Source organism: Fulmarus glacialis, unplaced genomic scaffold, assembly GCF_000690835.1.
Source record: "Fulmarus glacialis isolate BGI_N327 unplaced genomic scaffold, ASM69083v1 Scaffold50678, whole genome shotgun sequence".
Lineage (NCBI taxonomy): Eukaryota > Metazoa > Chordata > Aves > Procellariiformes > Procellariidae > Fulmarus > Fulmarus glacialis.
The window spans coordinates 6,757-25,321 of NW_009227294.1; the positions used below are offsets into that span (position 1 = coordinate 6,757).

General features: G+C 39.4%; 1 protein-coding gene across 1 annotated transcript; it reads left to right on the forward strand.

Moving 5' to 3' along the window:
• Positions 1-499: 499 nt before the first annotated feature.
• On the forward strand, positions 500-15,037 carry IRAK2 (interleukin-1 receptor-associated kinase 2). The gene is made up of 14 exons (XM_009583085.1): positions 500-638; positions 2,492-2,671; positions 6,737-6,907; positions 7,561-7,566; positions 7,621-7,727; positions 9,107-9,301; positions 9,732-9,796; positions 10,260-10,374; positions 11,107-11,216; positions 11,599-11,794; positions 12,504-12,566; positions 13,627-13,827; positions 13,993-14,506; positions 14,919-15,037. Exons 1-14 carry the CDS (start codon positions 500-502, stop codon positions 15,035-15,037), a joined length of 2,181 nt encoding a protein of 726 aa, XP_009581380.1.
• The last annotated feature ends 3,528 nt before the right edge of the window (positions 15,038-18,565 follow it).

The window sequence follows — 18,565 nt, forward strand, 5'->3', positions numbered from 1 at the left end:
TCCTGACCTACGCACATCTCACTTTGCCTGGGAGCAGCTGTTGCATAGCCTGACAGCAATACCAGCGGTGCTTAACATGCAGGAAAGCATCTTTCACCTCCATCACGTGAAACTTGTAATTTGGCAACCAAGCTGGAGCAATAAACACTCATCGAAAGAAAAATCCGGTTTGCATTTGGGGCCGGGGCCTGACGTCAGCCAAAGCAGGAAGCAGTGGAGTGTGGCCTGAGCCTGCCAAGAAACGCTTGCCTCTGTCACGTGGCTCTTCCGCCAGCAAAGAGCGAGTCCAGCCAGGGTGGGGACAGGCTGTCAAGGCCAGCCCCTTTGAGAAGAGGAAGCTTTTCGAGAAAATCAACCCTCCACAGCACGCAGAGGAGGCAGAGACTGGTGAGCGTCACTGCCTGTAGCCATAATCCCTGCCCTAGGCGTGCACCATGCGTAGCCGCTGCTGATGGCCACAGTGGGGACAAAGGACTCTCTGGAGAGGGACTGCGAAGCAATGACCCTGCAGCAGCCGCCCCTAGCCCTGAAAGGGGGCTCCCCCCCGGCTCTGTACATTCACAGCATGCCTGCCTGGGTGCTGGAGGATTTCTGCCAGAAGATGGACTGCCTGAGTGACTACGACTGGATGCGATTTGGTGAGAGGGGGACAGTGGGGCAGGTGGGCTGGCAGCAGGGCTGGCACTCCCCGACCCGATGGGGTGGCGATGGGGGCACATGGAGCAGCGGCACATTTAGGACGTGTGGTCGAAGGGCGCGAGGTTCGGGTGAGGTACGCAGCCGTCCCCACGCAGGGCCTCTGGCCGAGTCGTTCCCCAGCGCTCAGAAGAGCACATCCTGTAGGCAGGGAACTCCCGTGCACTGATCTGTTTTCAGGATCAAGCGAAACCTCTGATTAACAGGTGGAATTCCAGACTTCTGTGTTCCCTTGGCTTCTCCTGCGTGGCCAGGTTCCCTCCCCTTGCTCTCTGCTATCTTTCGCACTCCCCTCTCCGTTCGCACTTTATCTTCTGCTACTTCTCGCTGCTTGCCTGTTTCCACAACATCCCTCACATGTGCTTAGATGTTCTATTTTTTTCTTTCTTCCTTCACTTCATGTATATTGCCTCATACTTACTGCCCCTATTTTTCTCAGTCCTGGCCATGTCCAGTTAATAAGTATAGAAAATGTAGTCCTGAGCTTTTTATTCTTATTTCTGTATCCCAATCCAAACAATTCTAACCTGAATTTTTTCGTAGTTGGCCTACCTTCCTTTATTTAACATGATTTAATTTCATTCAAGACTTCACTAACTCTGCTGAGTAAACTCTTACCCCAGTTAAATTTGCTGACTTAGGGTGGGATTTATCTCCGCTATCTTCAGATACATAGAACTGTATGTCTAATGTCCTTCTAAAGCCAGCTGAGGTGTGAACTCGGGAATCCTTGTTTCCACACGCACACCCCCCGGCCCCCAAGCCCCTCTGCTTAAGGCTAAGCAAGAAGCACATCAGGTGCGGGTCAGCTGAGAGGGGCTGAGTCAGACAGGCACCTTTGGTGGGTATCTCCACCAGCCCCCAGAGACCACAAATGAGCACAGCTGAATTTACACAAAATCCCAGGACAGCACAATTTGTCCTGGCTTCACTCCCCAGATCCTCTGCCCAAAGGACCTGTGGCTGCCACCTCCCGCCCTGCAGACCGAAGCAGGCAGAGGGCTCCCCAGGGCAGACAAGGCCTCTCGCTGCCGTCCGGCAGGCACTGACGGATGGGGAAGCTGCGACATAGCCCCATCCCAAATGCAGGAGCATTCTTAGACACGTTTGTTGTTTTACCGTTCTTGTTACCTCGCCCTCCTCTAGCCCACAGTGCTGTAACTCTAACGCTTACGCTGTGGCCAGGTGCATCAGATTTAGCAGGAGCTAAGTAAGGGGAGGTGGATTCCATGTTGGTAAGCGAGCCGAGAGGAGTATGGGGGGGTAACCCAGCATACTGTGAGCATTCAGGAATCGGGAAAAATTACGTAGGGTCAGCTTTAGCACGGTATCTCCTGTTCTTAAAAATAGCTGCATTTCACCAATACGTTTATCTGACTGTAAGTAACACATGGAGGATTCAGTTACTATTTGGCTTACCATAATATTGGTATTTAGTAATGTAGACAGGACTGCAGTCTCACCACTGACTTCTGTTACCTATTTTGGGAGAATCACACCAGGAGATTAATCTGAACTTATTTTGGTACAAAGTGTTAACGTGAAGGAAGATTATGGGGAAAATATGCTGAAAAGTGTGACTGGGTTTTCTTTTTGGGTCTCTGATAAAAACAACTTTTTTTCCAGAACAGTCAAAGGAATAAAGGCAATATCTTATTTGTTCTTCATGTCCACATAGCTAATTTAAAAATGTGCAAATGAAAAAGCAAAGTGTGTCTCACACCTTAGCTTTCCATGGTTGCACTTGCTTGTTTTTTCTAATTTTTAAACAGAAATATCCGTTGTCTCCCACTAGCCTCCTACGTGATAACTGATCAAACAGAGCTACGGAAAATCAAGTGCATGGAGAAGACGGGGATCAGCATAACAAGAGAGCTCATGTGGTGGTGGGGAGTGAGGCTGGCGACAGTACAGCAGCTGCTGGACCTGCTGCAAGGACTGCAGCTCTACCGAGCGGCTCAAGTCATTCTGGACTGTGAGTAGCTGCCCCTTCCTCCCGAGGGCAGTCTGTGCTTCTTCTCAGAGCACCTAGACCCAATCCAGTAAATGTGTCTTGCTAGCTGAAGAAACTTTTTGTTGGGAGTCTCATGCTCAAATTCCAAAATTTCTCCACTGATTGTGATGTTCTACTCTCTCAAATAAAATTTGTGGGGGGATAGGAAGAAGGGACATAGAGGAGGAATCACTGGTCCCTCTAGTTTATCATCCCACCTTTGTAGTGGCCATCTTAGATGCTTCGAGAGGTGCCAAAGAGAGATTGGCTGTGCTCTGAACTGGGGGTGGTACTTTCATGCATCAGACAGGGTTTCAAAACAGAGATTAATTATAAATGTTTTAATTTTTCACACATTCTTGTTTCTCTGTGAAATTTTGTCATTATACTCTAATTGTCAACAAACTCAGAGTGAAAAACATATAATCGTTTTGCCTATGCAGCCTGCTTTCCTGCACCATAAGAAAAAGTTTATGAAAAAGAAATGGTTTATTGACTACCTACGTTACTATTTCTTTATCCCACTTCATATATTCTCTATTCCTATCATATGTTCTCCTTGATCCCTCCATAAATTAAACAACTGTAGTCTTTTCTAACTCTTTGCATGTAATTCTTCTCACCTATCTCGTTTGCTCTATTTCAGATTTATCTTTTTGAGGTAGGATGATTAGAGATTGAACTCAGTGTGCCTAGTTAAGGTAAACAATTGCCTTATAGAAATCACAACACTTTTAAATATAATTTTCCTTTCCATTTTTCTCCACTGAAAATTATGTTTAATTTGCAGCTCTCCATTTTTGTAAGCCAAATTGTACCTTAATCCAGTTCTACTATGAAATCCATTGAACCCTGGACAACATACTGTCTTTCTGTATTGAGTTGCCCCAAAAAGTTGGCAGTGGACCCTTTTCACACATATTCCACCTCAAATCTACTTTCTGGAAATCAAATGTTTGTATGAATTTTGCCAGTTCTCTATAGTGAATTACTAGAAAGAAAAAGTACAGATTTTTGTTACGTCGGCAAAAATGCTTAGAGACGTACTATTCAGCTGCATAAGGGAAACGCTCAAAGCCTATGAGGGCGCATGCTTCCACAGGTGGAAAACAGGGTCCCACTCCCACAGGTGCGGGAGCACCATCTGCTTCTCACATTCTGTGACAGTGAAACTGTCAGCGACACAAGTGGTTTTGAGTTGCATGACGAGTAGCTGTTGCGAAACGGCACCCTGCCTCCACAGGGCAGGGCCACCAGCAGTCAGAGGTGCAGCTGGCATTCGCCGCACAGCAGCTAGAGGCATTTCTCATGGAAAGTCCAATAATGCATCATGGGTTTCTTGCCACAGCATTTCTTTGTGTAGCACTGCTGTTTTTCTGTAGTTTCCTGGCATTAGCATGACTTTTAACCTTCATTTTGGTATGGCAGAAAAAAAAATCTTTAGCAATGGTATTCTAAATTTCTATTTTCTTTTTTTTTTTAAAAGGAATATTAAGTACTACAGCACAAGCAACCTTCAAGCAAATTCTGTCTTAGTACATCAAACACAATAACCACAGACCCTAACGAGAGCGTTGCTCAGTTAATATAACTGATTTTGGCATCACCCATATGCAGCCTTTTTTGATTCAGCAGATCCACTTTCTAACTGAATTCAGTCACAGCATTCAGCTTAGGAGACTGTAACAATTCTTAACTCCTCATTCCTCAGCAAAGCAAAGCAAGCTACAGGAAAGTGAATTCGAATCTGTTTTAATTTGAATATCAGTAATCCAATTGTTAATTTAGTCACAGTGACTGTGACTTTGAGGGTCCAGTCTGAGTGGACAGGATTTTTTTTTTAATCTATACATTGAATAAATCTGATCTAGATATCACCAATCCAATAAGCCTGGCTCCCTGATAATGGTATTTTTATGGATACTCTGGAGTAGAGGGTGACTTCCAGGATGTGATGACACTTTTGCTCTGTGCCTGTTCAGTATTTAACACAGTTGATTCCTAGTCCATAAAGAGAGTTTCTGGGTGCTCTTATATAACACAGGATAACCTACCACACCTTAAACTCTAATTAGTTACAGTCTTTGCCTTCTTCCCTGTCAGAGCGCGTTCTGTGGCCCACCTTTTTTTACAGCTGGCTTAATTCAGCGTATTCCTTCACAGAGTTCATTGCCATTTCTGTAATGCCACTTTATACATTGTGATTTAATTAAAAAAAACCCTGCATTCTCCTTCTAAGAGAGAAATTCCAAACTGAAATTTCCAGCTGAAATTGAAAAATTACTGAATGTTTTCACCACTACATAATAGCAGCAACAATTTTCAACATAATTTTTATTTTTCACAGAACAGGCTGGTTTTGTTCAGTTAGGTATGATGCCTTTTCTTACCCATGTGGGTTAATTTTGCCATTTTTGCAAAAGCTGAGTTCAAAGAGCTTAGAAAAATTACTTGTTATTAACAACTGAGATGATGCTGCTTTTACCCCAAGGTCTTCTTCTACAGGCCTTGAAAACAAGACCATGAGTAGATTTCAGACTGAGATTAGTTCAGCACGTTGCATGGTGAAGCACTCCGAGAGAAGCTTCATGTATTTAATTTCAGAGAGCTATTGCTTGCAAACCACATCATTGTTGGATACAATCTGATGTATAGCACATTCAGTAAAACGACCCCCTGGAAACCCAGAGGCGGCGCAGAGGTTCTCTGATCATTAGGCCTGGTCCTGTGTGCAAAGGCCAGAATATGGCACTGGATCAAATCCAGAGGCAGCGTTTTAAAGCCCCTGACAAGGTTGCTTACACAAGAACCAAGTAAGATTTGTCTCTCTGATTATGTAAAATGCAAAGAATCAGACTTCCAAGCCAAGAGCAGCTTCCAGCAACATCGCCATTAAAATAAAGAGGCAACATAGACAAAAATAATCATCATCATTGCACAGAAATATTCATCATCATCCTGTTTGTCTGACTGATTTGCTTTTAAGTGGTATGTCAGTATCACTGTAGCTTGCGCAATATGCACCTGAGTTCAGCCTCTGGTACACGAGGGGATTACCTGCTTTCTCTTATGCTTCTGTGATTTACTTTTTCTTTTTTTTTTAGCTTTCTCAAAAACATCTATGAGACTTTTTGGACTTCACTTGCCACAAGCTGCAAAAACTGAGGATTTTCCCCCTGTTAAAAATAAAACCCAATCAACTTCCTCCAGGCTGGAGGAGTACACTTTGTGATTCCTAAGGAAAAGCTTGGTTTCTAAAAATTGTAGTTGGCTGATGCAAGTAAATAGAGGTCTTTATAAGGATTTCTGCAGGCTAGATAGTAAATAGGGAAAGTAAATATTAAGAGATCATGGCAAGAAATGGACATACGCAGTTCAGCTCATTAAGACACTGAACTGATGTAATAGATGTAACATACCTTTGTTTCTCTGATTTCTTTTGTGACAATGGATGAACTACAATATGGACTGTTCTATGAAGGGCTTCATAAGGAGTTAGAAGTAATTTTGGTTTTGACTCTGAATTCTATAGAATCTGGGAATGAGCATGGTCATGACACTAAAACCACACAACTGAAAATAGTCCTAAAATATTTAACTGACTAAAACCAATACAATTCTGTCAAACTTCCTCTCAGCCCCAAGACAATTAACAAAGAACTAGATGCCTTCTTTAGGCTGGGAGATATTTGTGATTTGAGTTCATTGGCTGAAGGATGCTACTTAGAAAATGACAAAATAAATATACTGTTATTGCTAATTTCTTACTGTAAGAGACTATATATCTTTTGCATAGTCATCACTGGTATTTGTTTGAAGCTATCACTTCTTATTAATTTTCAGTAGTAGTTAATGTCATGAATATGGTCTGAATTTAAATACCAATAGTACTCCAGCAATTTAACAATAAATTGCTTGAATGTTCATTTTAATGTTCAACTTAATTTACAGTCTGTTTTCCTGACTAGGATTATTTCCTGATAACTGATTAGAGTCAGACTCTATTTTCCCTGGTAATCTTCATCTTTCCTTTGTTCTCTTTTGAAGGGACATCAGCCTCTAATATTACCAACTTTGAAAAAGAAGAGCTGGTAGAGCCGCCTAAACAGGAGAACATATCCTTAAAGCCCACAGAAAACAAAAATAGAGAGAGAGAAAATGAGATAAGTCTGTTGCCATCACCAGACTCTTCACATCTGGGAGTATCACCAGCAGCTAGTAAGTAAAGTAATAGATTCTGAATTTGCTCTAACATTGAAATGACCATATAGACAAGACCGCTTCCCATTCACTTTCAGTATAGTGTAATGAATACATTGCTCTTCAAAATGGTCATATTTGAATATTTGCCTTTTTCCTAGCACTGTTGTCTCCTGAGCTGTTTATTCCTAACTTTAGCACACAGCCTCCTGTTCCTCCTTCCTATAGCTCTCTTGGCCTTGAGAGATGCTGGCTATATCTAGCCTGTGGGATCTCAAGATGTTTCCCAGGTCTCTGTGAACACCCTGGTCCCATCCTGGCTCCATACTAAGACTACATCAGTGCATACATTTCCTGCCCCATGTCCCTCTCTCCATGCAAAATAAATCTAGGCCAGAAGAGAGCCGTGCACGGGTCAGCAGGCCCCTCTGCCTGGGAAAGGGAGGGAGCAGAACCACAGGACATACTGAGGAGAGCATCTGACCAACAGTATAGACATAGGGAGCTCTATGTCCCCGAGCCAGGACTAGAGAGATCTGCCTAGTCATCTTGCAAAGAGGAAACAGGAAAATAGCTCCCTATCTTCACACAGTATTTCACATTTTGACAGCTTGTCACAGATTATCCCTGGTTAGGAAATTCAACAAAATACTCCAGACCTTCATAATTAGTCACAGGTTGTGGTATTATAAAAATAAGGTGTATTTTCAATGATGTTATTTCAATTTCAGGTGCTGTTTCTGAAGGAGCCTTGTATTCACTCCCTTCACCACCACCTCCCCCAAGACACCTTTTGAAATCCTTACAGTCAAATCCTCCTGTCTCATCAAGTGTGAAGGTAAATCCTTTTAGTACTCATTGATTATAACAGTGATCTAGTGAAAAAGTGGGGCTTGATTACAATTTGTTTGGACTGAATGTAATACTAATGCTTCAGTTAGATTACTTACAGTTTACATCACTTTTTTTGCCAGTGAAGGACCAGTGACGGAAAAAATTAACAATATTGCATACTGCATAGCTCAGCATGGATAACATGCCCACAAATAGCAATTAATTTTGAAGGAATTTCCAGTATAGATTTTAACATTTCTGGTGTGATCATTCCACAGTGCAATATATACCACTGACTAGTCAGAATGCCATACTTCTTTTAGTTTAGTTTTATACTTAAAATGTGGTTTCTGCTCAAAACCGGGCTAGTATCAAATTTAAGTGAGGTTGCCCAGAGCCTTGTGTAGCTGACAATTTAAAATCTCCAAGGATGGAGGTTCCATGACCTCTCTGAGCCCCTGTTCCAATGCTTAACCCTCTCACTGTGGTAAGTTTTTCTCACGTTCCTAATGATTTCAGCATGCAGTCTCCTGTTCCTTCCTCTCTATAGCTCTCTTGTCTTTAAGATAGTCTAGCCAGATCTGTCCTGTGGGTTCTCAGAGTGTTTCCCAGATCCATGTGCACACTCTGGTCCCATCATGGTGCTGTCTTGGCCTGTTTTCTTTGGTTTATTTTGTTCGAGTTTTTTTAAAGAAGGTTCTGTTTTAAGACTTTAAACTCTTCCAAAATAACATGGTTCAAGAGTACCAGCCAGAAGAGAAGATTGCTACAAAGAATGCAGTAGTTTCAGAGTTTCTTGAGAGGGAGTTAATGTTTTATTTTCTCAAGTCTGGAGCACATTAAGGTTGTGAAAGCTGCATGATTAGGCTACAGTGGAACTGTAATAACAGTTGGCATTAGGACTTGCCACACTGGAAGCCACAAATTATTGTGCAACCAACACCAGATGCTTCAGAAGTATACGTGAAGTTCCTACCAGAACACAAATACATTATGAGGGACCCTACTTTCTGATCCAACTGTTTCTTAATATATGCCCTAGCTATAAAGATTAATATTTTTTGTAACTAGAACTAACATCACTTCAAATAAATATATGGACTTTTAAAGAAAACTAAGTCTGTTTTCTGGGAAAGGTGGAAATGCAAATTGGTAACTGTTTTCAAGTCTCTTCTACTATGCAAAATTTTTACATCAGCAAAACACATCAAGACAGGTATTACAAAGGAAAACCCTAATGAGTGATTGCACAGTACCTTTCACAGTTTCTTTCAACAACCACAGTGATTGCTTAAATAATGGAAAAGAAAATATTACACCTGAAAGAAGGAAAAAGCATATGAATTTTCATGAGATAAACTTGTTTCTTCTACAAATGTGTAGCCTTGCAGCTCTTCTACTCCTCAGCAGGAGACAGTGACTGATCTCCCCAGTGGGAGTCTTTTGTGGACCCAGAAGGAAGTTACTAATGCCACAAATGGTTTCAGTGACAAGAGCAGAATTTGTGAAGGTACTTTTGCAGATGTCTACAAAGGTCAGAGGAACAACATGCTGTATGTCATCAAAAGACTGAAAGAGGCAAGTACTCCACCTTTTCTTTTTCTTTGAAAGGACTATGTTATTAGTATCTCTGGAACATTAGCAGTTGTTGTTTAATATTGTATGGGCAAGGAACCAGAACGGCTACACAAGAGGAGAGGTAAAAAGGAAATGACGTAAAGTAAGTAAACCTAGATTCAGCAAACACATATGAGAGATACTTTACTCATTAACTCTGTCTGTGGGAGTAGCCTGCAATGTAGCTACCTGCATTGATGATTGGGTCAGAGGTGTCTTTACACTGTTTTTTGTTCTAATTTTCAATTAATTGTTCTTTGACACAAAGTTGCCATCAGTGATATTCGCCTATTTTATAAAGTAGCTTGTCATTTAGAGACTAAAAGATCTGTATAAATGCAACATCTTAATAATTACTATTGACAATCCATTGCATGTTTTCATTTTTCAGATGGAATGCACAAGCCCAAACTCTACCCAAAGATTCTTTCATACAGAAGTACAGATTTGCTTTCGGTAAGTGGTTGGCTTTCAAATGCAGTCTGTGCGTGTCCTGCATGTGGCCTGTCACCCGTGTGTTTAGTTTAAGACGGATGTGTTTGTCTCCCAGGCACTGTGCTGTTCTGGGGACAGTGAGGCTATGCACTGCCTTTGCAGGAGCCCTGGGGAAACAGCATGCCTCCCGGTGATGCTGCAGGTCCCTGCTGAGCAAACACAGCCGCTCTGCCAGTCCTTGAGATGGTGAGGAGGCAGTGCCTTCTGGAGCTTTGTATCCCTCCTACGTGCTCAGAACAGGGCTGCACTATAACGATCTCTATCTTTGCTGCTAGGTTAGTTAGCCTTCTGCAGTCCTGCTCAGGGCCATTCTGTGCTTCCAGCTAAAGAGCACAATTCCTTAGGAATTTATTCAAGCTCAGGAATGTATTTTTCTCTGTTGCTCTTATTTCATTTGCGAATCATTGTTGATCTGTGCCTGCAGGTGTTGTCATGTCAACATTTTGCAGCTGCTGGGTTTCTCAGTAGAAACTGAATTGCACTGTCTGATATATCCATACCTGCCTAATGGATCGCTACAAAACAAACTTCAGTGTCAAGTAAGAAAACAATCTGGGTCTATTATCTATCTGTGATTACAAGTCCTGTCCTGTTACTGTATGAAAAGCAATTATATCTCTTTGAATTCTGAGAAACAGACAAAAAAAAAAGTGCCCAAATATCTTGACTACTATAAAGGCTGCAGCTCTTTACCAGTTTTTCTACTGCAAAGCAGATCAGGTCAAGAAGTTTCAGCTGTGCAGCCTTCAGATTTTTAAAGTAATAAGGGATCTGCAAAATGTGTATATTCATATTGTAATATTTCATTGGATTTGGGAATATGTTGCTGTAGAATCCATCATCATATTCATTGGCATAATGTGCTATGAAGTTCTACAAGGGCTAAAGAGGGAACAGTTTGAGATGTTCACACCTACTGAAAGAGCATTTGCAGAGGAAATCATAGGGCAGAGAAACACCAGAAAAGCAATCCATCAAAACCAGCGCTCTGCCTCAGTAATGGCCAGTACTTGATGCTTTGGGCAAGCGTGATCCTTGCTGTATCCCTATCTCATTGTGTCCTATGGCAGGCAAAATGTGCAGCACAATATATAAGAATAGGTTCCTTCCTCGGCCTAGAAATCACCCATTTCTGCCTTGGACCAAACTTTTGTTTTAGGTCAGCAGGAGTTTTGACTGGGACTAAAACTACGTCTATGCTTTTCAAAACTATTAATGTCTTACAGTTTTTTATTGTATAAAATAGCATTTTTTTCCACACTTCCTTGCAGGATGATTCTGCTCCACTGACCTGGGAGATGCGAATTAGCATTTCTACAGGACTCATCCGAGCTGTAGAGTATATACATAATTTTGGAATTCTTCATGGGAATATCAAAAGGTGAGGGTTTTGGCATATCAGCACTTCCTAGGTCACCTGTTAATTCCAGGATTTCTTTAACAATAATGGCTGAAAGCTTATGCAATTTTGAAATCCATTTGCAGTATCTTTCTGCTGTCTCTTGTTCTGTAGGGTGTTTACCGTTTTATGTTTAATCTGTCTCTCTTTTCTAAATGATGGAAGTATATTCTTTGGAAGTAATTTTTGGAGTGCTTGTTCTTCCCCCTCTCCCTTTCTACCATTCTTTATCATTTCATTCATACACAGCAGGCCAAATGCTGGAAACATTCAGTGCTTAACTTTAAATTGTAAAACTGTAATTCTTTACCTCAAGTTAAATAATTACTTGAGCAATATTGTTACTCGTCTCTCTTTATCACAGCTCAAATGTCTTGTTGGATGAAAACTTTACACCAAAGCTTGGACATTCAGGTCTGCGATTGTATTCTGTTGATAAAAAATCAGAATATGCTATGATGAAAACCAAAGTCCTACAAGCTTCTCTTACTTATCTGCCGGAAGATTTTATCAGACATGGGCAGTTAACAGGAAAAGTTGATATATTCGGCTGTGGTGTGGTACGTTGCCTTTTTTCCATGTTCTGTTGCATTCTTTGGTGCTTCTAGACAGGAAATTGGATATAAGAGCACATGCCTCGGAGTTGTTTTGTGGCAATTTCATATCATAGTTGCTGACTATATAATGTGTTGAAATCCTGTTTTTAATTATGTTCACACTCCAAATATACTTCAGTTTCTGGCAAAATGAGGTGAATCTTTTGAACAAAAGAAACAAAATTGTTTCTTGTTGCAAAAAAATTATTACTGCTGGTCGTTTAAAAAAAAAAAGAGTAGCAGAAAGACTGCAGTTAGGTTCTCAGAATTCTTGCAGATTTGCCACATGAACTGCTACAAACATCACCTGTTAATTTGGAATTTCAACTAATATAATTGGTAGTCTATGATGTCACCTGTCTCCAGGTGTTTCCATTTAAATAGGAAGGTACTCTGTTCAGTGTGATTTCTTATCTAGATTTAGAATGACTTTTTTCTCATCCTTTGTTTCAACAGTATCTATTGTACCTACCTATAAAATTTGGACTTGGCTCTGGAGATAGATCTAAAGTGTCATAAAGATTGCCCAGATCTGGCATTGTTAAGCCATTTGAAGTAAAAATATAATTTCAAAATGCCCTGGCAATTCAATATTTCTTTAGTTACAAAGCTCGTTTTTAAAAATAGAATTAATTCTGAACAAATTGTTTTATCTTTCAAATATACTTTCTAGGTCTTAGCAGAGATACTGACAGGGATTAAGGCACTGGATGAAGGAAGACACCCTATTTATCTGGTAGGAAAAAGCAGGAATAATGAATACCAATACGAACGAATGGGGTTGCTGTCATAAAATGAATTTTCATTTTATATAAATACAGTTTGTTATTTGCCGTCTGCTGTACACATCCTGAAGAAGGGATGTTAAGAAGCCATATCTGGTTCCATTAATATCAATAGCCTACCTGCCTTTAGATAGAAGCAGAATATATATTCCTATTTCACCTACCACACTCATGAGTGCTGGCCCGATTATATTAGGAGATAATCCAGAATAACTGGTGTTTAAATACATACTTATTTAAGAGACAAGGCTTTGTGCTGAAATGCTGCTGCATGTTTTTTATGTGCCAGAAATAGGTGTTATGAGCCAAACTGAATGGGGAAATGTGGGTAGGTGGTAGCTGCCGTTGCTCATCATCATGTTTATCAGGCGTTTATGTATTGCACTGGTGTCTGGAATTTATATCCTGGCCAATTTGCCCAAGCTGTGATTAGAACTACACAAACTACTTTCACAAGCAAGCAGAACTGGCCAGGCTCACTGAATGCCATTAGCACCATCTTCGTGAAAACAGACTCCACCTATATTCCTTCTATGGGATATGCTCCTTCTGATTTGCCATCTTGTTGAAGCCTTTGAGGGGAAAACAATAGTATTCTTACTTACTATTTCCAAGCAATTCAGCAATGTTCAAATGGGTTCAGAAAATAAAGGATCCTAGGTTTCTGATTTCTTTAAGAAATATTTGAAGAGTCCTGTGCAAGAATGCTGCTATATACAGTGTTGATTATTTTTCATTCCTATAAATGGGCATAAGCATAGAAGAGATGGGTCTGCTTTAGTGAATTTGACATTAGACACATGCAGAGAAAACCTTTGGCCTTTTCTCTCCTGTGAAAACAAACATTTCTGTCAGTTACATGAATGGAAATTCTTAAAGCTTTTAGGTCTGTAAACCACCATTAAGGAGTGATAATAACAAATATATGGCAAGACTCATACTCACAGTGATTCAGATAGAAATGTTTGTGTTAATTTTGCCTTCACTAATGTATCTCTTTCTTTTGAACAGAAAGATATGATTGCTGATGAAATTCAAATAGCAAAAGAAAGCTCACACTCCAAAGTAAAAAATTTTGAAAAGCTAGCTGCCAAGGAAATATGCTATAAATATCTAGACAGGAAAGCAGGACACTTGCTGGAAGAAGTTGCTATTGATTTTGCCTCAGCCATCTGCCTTTGTCTGAGAAAGAAGAATTCTAACATAGCAGAGGTAATATTTTAAATACATGACCAAGATTTTAGTCTTCATGTCAACAAGGTCTAAAGCTACAACATTCATGCCTTACTTATTTTTGAGAGTGTTGACATAGGAGAATATGTGTAAGAAGGGGTACAGGAATTATTCTGCGTTCACAGATGTTGTTGTTAAAAACAGGTGCTTGAAATTATGGAAATAGCAGAAAATAAATTAAGAGAGCATTACGTTTGTGAAGGCAGCACTTCTGGATTCTCCTTGAAAACTCCAGAAGAAACTGATGATGAGACAACTAGTCTCAGCATGGATGTGCCTTCTGCGGGGGAGAATAAAGAGGACAGCACACAGCCAGTGATCCTGACAAGTGTCAATCCATGCACACCTTTAATAGGAGTTGTGTCACCTGACATTTACTGCGGACAAATGTCAAGGGTCCCTTGTGAATCAGATGAATCAAGTAGCTTTATATGGAATCCTTCAGAAAGATCTACAGATGAGCTACCTAGCAACAGCTGTAATTCAGAAAATATGGCAGCCTCTGATGACAGGATCAAGCAGGAAAAACCTGCAAATGGACTCCAGGAAAGAAATGCAGCATGCACCAAAAGTGATGACGTCTTGAAAACAGTGTCTACTGCACAGAACGCCTTTCAACAAAAAAATGCAGATCTCGACTCTTCATGTTCTTCACAAGGTAAATCTAGATAAATCTGAAGGGTGCATGCAGAACATTCAAAAGCATATGATCTCCAAGAAAAACTTCAAGCATATGATCACCTTCTTTGGCAAAACTGCCCATGCTCTGTTATGATAACCAAAGTCTTGGTAAAAGTGCTCTAGTATTATAATAGTAGGGACAAATTACTCTCTTCTCCAGAATTGCTTAGGTTCTTCTTCCTACTTCTAAACACATTTCAGTAAATCTTTTCTCCTTGGTTATGATTTTACCAAAAAATCTACAAAATGTTGTGTGGTTTTCTATCAGATTTTTTTCCTAAGCCAGGTTTTTGTTTTGTTTTGGTTTGGTTTTTAATCTAAAATTATCATCTTTTCCTTAGACAACAGATGGATTTTTTTCTCAATATTTGGGCTCTTTTGTTTTTCAGCATTAGCCAGAGAGACATCTTGGAAAATAAAGATAAATGATCAAAAAAAGAAGCTCATGGAAAATATTTTGCTGTATGAAGAAGACAAATTAAACAGTTCTGAACTTTTTGAAACATAAATTGGATGGATTTATTAGCAGTGGCCAGCTCAGAAGAAATAAGGACTGTCTCTTCATTAGAAAGATGGTAAAAGTGTACCTTTCATGTAAGGTTAAGTAGCAGATTTGGATCAGAAACATTAGCCCTGACTGAAGAAAACCAAAGTGATCACACTGAGAAGAAACAGAAAATATGTGTTCTAAAGCAGATTAAAGCACAATGCCACTCTATAAACAGAAATGCCTTCTTCCTTTTCATCTGCAATGTAAAAAGATATGGCAAACACAGACAATTGCCAAAATAATTTATGAACCTTTTGCAGTGTATTTCAGAAAGCATCTACATATAATATATGTCTTATTAAAAAACACAGTCCTAGAAGTTACAAGACAAGCACTGATCAGCAGCCAGTTAGCAATACCCTTTATGGTTATCGCACTGTGTACAAGCAGACAGAAATCTTCAGAGATTGAAGTAGGTTTCAGTTTTCAAATGAATCTATCCTATTCCATACAATCTTAGTCCACGTACTCAAACACACTGCATTACCAGAGAGGGGAATTTTTATGCAAGTTCTCAGATGTATTCTACATGACTCAATCTCAATTTGAATTGCACTGAACATAGTTGTAAGTAAATAATTTAAGCCATGTTAGTCTACTCTATGAGCTGTTGTATGCTGTCATATTTATTATCAAGTGAAAGCCCCCTTAGGAAAGTGTCACTTTTATTGTTATGCCTATTTATTATTTGTAATATTGTTAGCATATTCCACTCTTGTGCAGTCTAAGGAAATACAGTTTTATTATAAATAAAAAGAACTTTCAGAACATATAGCTCAGCTTACAGACAGGTGACTGCTGCCTCCTTAGCATAGGTAATAGGGCCTGATGTACAGAAATGGCTAAAATTCACAATGGAGTTGTTTGGAGAATATTTTTAAAAAATATGAATTTATATGTAATTCTTTTCATTGGAATTGTGTAATGGTATGGTTTTCCTAGCTTTACACGAAGGTCTCTGAGTAAGGCTTCATATCTTCTATATTTGTACAGTACCTAGTTCATTGTAGGTACTATTATGAGCAAGTAAAAGTATTTTAACTAAAGACCTGAATATTAGAATCATCTACATATTTATCAAATTGATTTCTACACTAAAAACTGGTAAAATTCCTTAATTATAAGTGCCTTGGATACTGTCTCTATACTTGCCAGTGTCAGGTTTTTTATTTTACCAGAATAAAACCAAGAAAACATTGGTACTGACATAAGAAACATTAAGTATATTCAGATTGGTCAATAACTGCTTAATTCTACATGAGATTTAATTGAGATACTTCATGGTGCTGAAAATTTAACATTCGTTGGTTTTCATGGGTATATTTTGGGAGATCCATGGTAAATACCTTGGGTCCCCTCTAGGAAGAAATGCACATAGACACACCCCAGAGCTGAATGGGAAACCTAAGTTTTTTAAATTGAGAAACATAATTTTAACACAGTTCTGTTTCACAAAAATGCTTTAAAGGTTTTGTTCTCCTATAGTCACAAAATGAAATCGTTATTCTTTGCCTTGTTCCATGTTAGTTTTAAAATATTCTGAGGTGATATACATGGTCTTGTAGAGTTACATAAGTATATAATGTAACATATATAAGACACTGCGTAGTCTTACAGTAATGGTACTCTGTTACATAACTTGGCTATTCAGTATAATGTATGTTTTAATCTCAACTTGGCAAATTTATACATTACCGTTTACTAATACCTTTGTGAATAAAACAACTGAAAAAAATCCTCTCTTTATAGCCTGCTTTTTCATGATTTATGGCACAGAAATATGTGTCTCAATCCACCCTATTTATGTAAATTTGTGTTCATAAGGAAGCAGCTCAAGGTCTTTTTGCACACAGTTAATCGTTAGTAACTATTAGTACAAACATGTTTATTCAGTCTTCATTCACTGTTAAATAGCTGATTTTTTCCTTTGAGGTGTCCCTAGAGAAAAATTTCCCTCTAAAATTAATAATAACAAGGATTTCTGAGATACAACTGACATTTATTGTTGTTTAGATGCACAATCTATAGCATCCTTTATCCTTAAGGCATTGTAGCTCTTTGTCAAAAATGAAGGACAACTCTGCTTTTTTTTTATCCATGAACACTAGAATAAGGGCACAGAATATAAATTTTTAAAAAAGATAATTGTTATAGAACTACAGAACTGTGCAAGTAAAACTAATTTGGAGATTAGCACCTCCCAAAGGTGCTGTTAAAATCTAGAGGCTGAACATCATCCTATATTGTTTATTAATGGTAAGAATTATCAATTCATTGACACATTGCACTATTTTTTCTTGTATGTTGAATTTTAATAATGTGAATAAATGCAAACTCGGAAGCATCATGTCTACTAGCAAAACTAAGAAGGCATTTAAATATGCAGAGTGTGAAGAAACCTGCATTACATAGTTTTCGAGGTTACTAATTGCTATGTAACAAACCAGCAAATTTTTCTGCAACCATTGACTGCATCTCATGTATCCTTTGTACTAGAACATTTTTGTACCTAAAAATGAAATGTCCGTGCTATAAAATATACAGCTTCCAACATACGCTAGGGTTTGGGGTTTTCTTCCAGGCAACATTGAAATAGATGCATTTCCTAACATTTGATGAATCATATTTCCTGGTGCTATTTCTTATACAGTTGCTGCCATTTGTTAAAGTAAATGGTAAATTTCCCTGAATTGAAAGACTGGATTACACCTTCAAGCATTCCAGTAAAGTGAGTTCACAAGGACAACTCAACCACACATGACACTGATCTATACACATTATTATTAAGTAGAATCTTTTTGTGTTTACAACTTGAACCTGCAGTTGAAAAATTCAAATAAGTATTTCAAGATATAATTCATACAGAAGAATATTGTAATTCAGAGAAAACAACTACAGTATTATCTATGCAAAGCTGTTGACTCTTTAGAAAACCTTAAGGTGCTCGTAGCGTACTTCTCATGTATTCACCCACTGGAGAGTATCCCGAGCTGTGTAAGAGGCTCATCAGAGAGGGAGAAGGGAGCTGTCGAGCCCCACAGAAAAATCAGCGTTTGCATTTGTGAGAGGGTGCGTTTGACAGGCTGGGAAAGGCAAAAAGCAAGTAGAAGAGAAAATGGCATGACTGCATAGCTAAGTCACTAATAACAACTCTCACTGATGACATGCTTGTCCCCATGCACCAGCTTGCATACAATCAAATATGTATTTCCTATTTTGTGTGCTGTTCTGCACAACACCCTTGCCCAAACTGATGTCTTTCAGCCACAGTAATTCACACAGTACATGTGGCTTTTGCAGCATTCCCAAGTGATACAAATATCTTTTTTTCTCTTGTTAAGTCCTCTAATTAATAAAGCCTGTCCTGCTGAGAAAAGGCTTGGTACAAAAGCCCACAGGAGACCACAGGCCTCAAGCGCCTTCTCTGCACTGCCCGCCCCGCGGCAGAGGCTGGAGGCCGCGTCCTCACAGCTGCGGGCCGGGCCG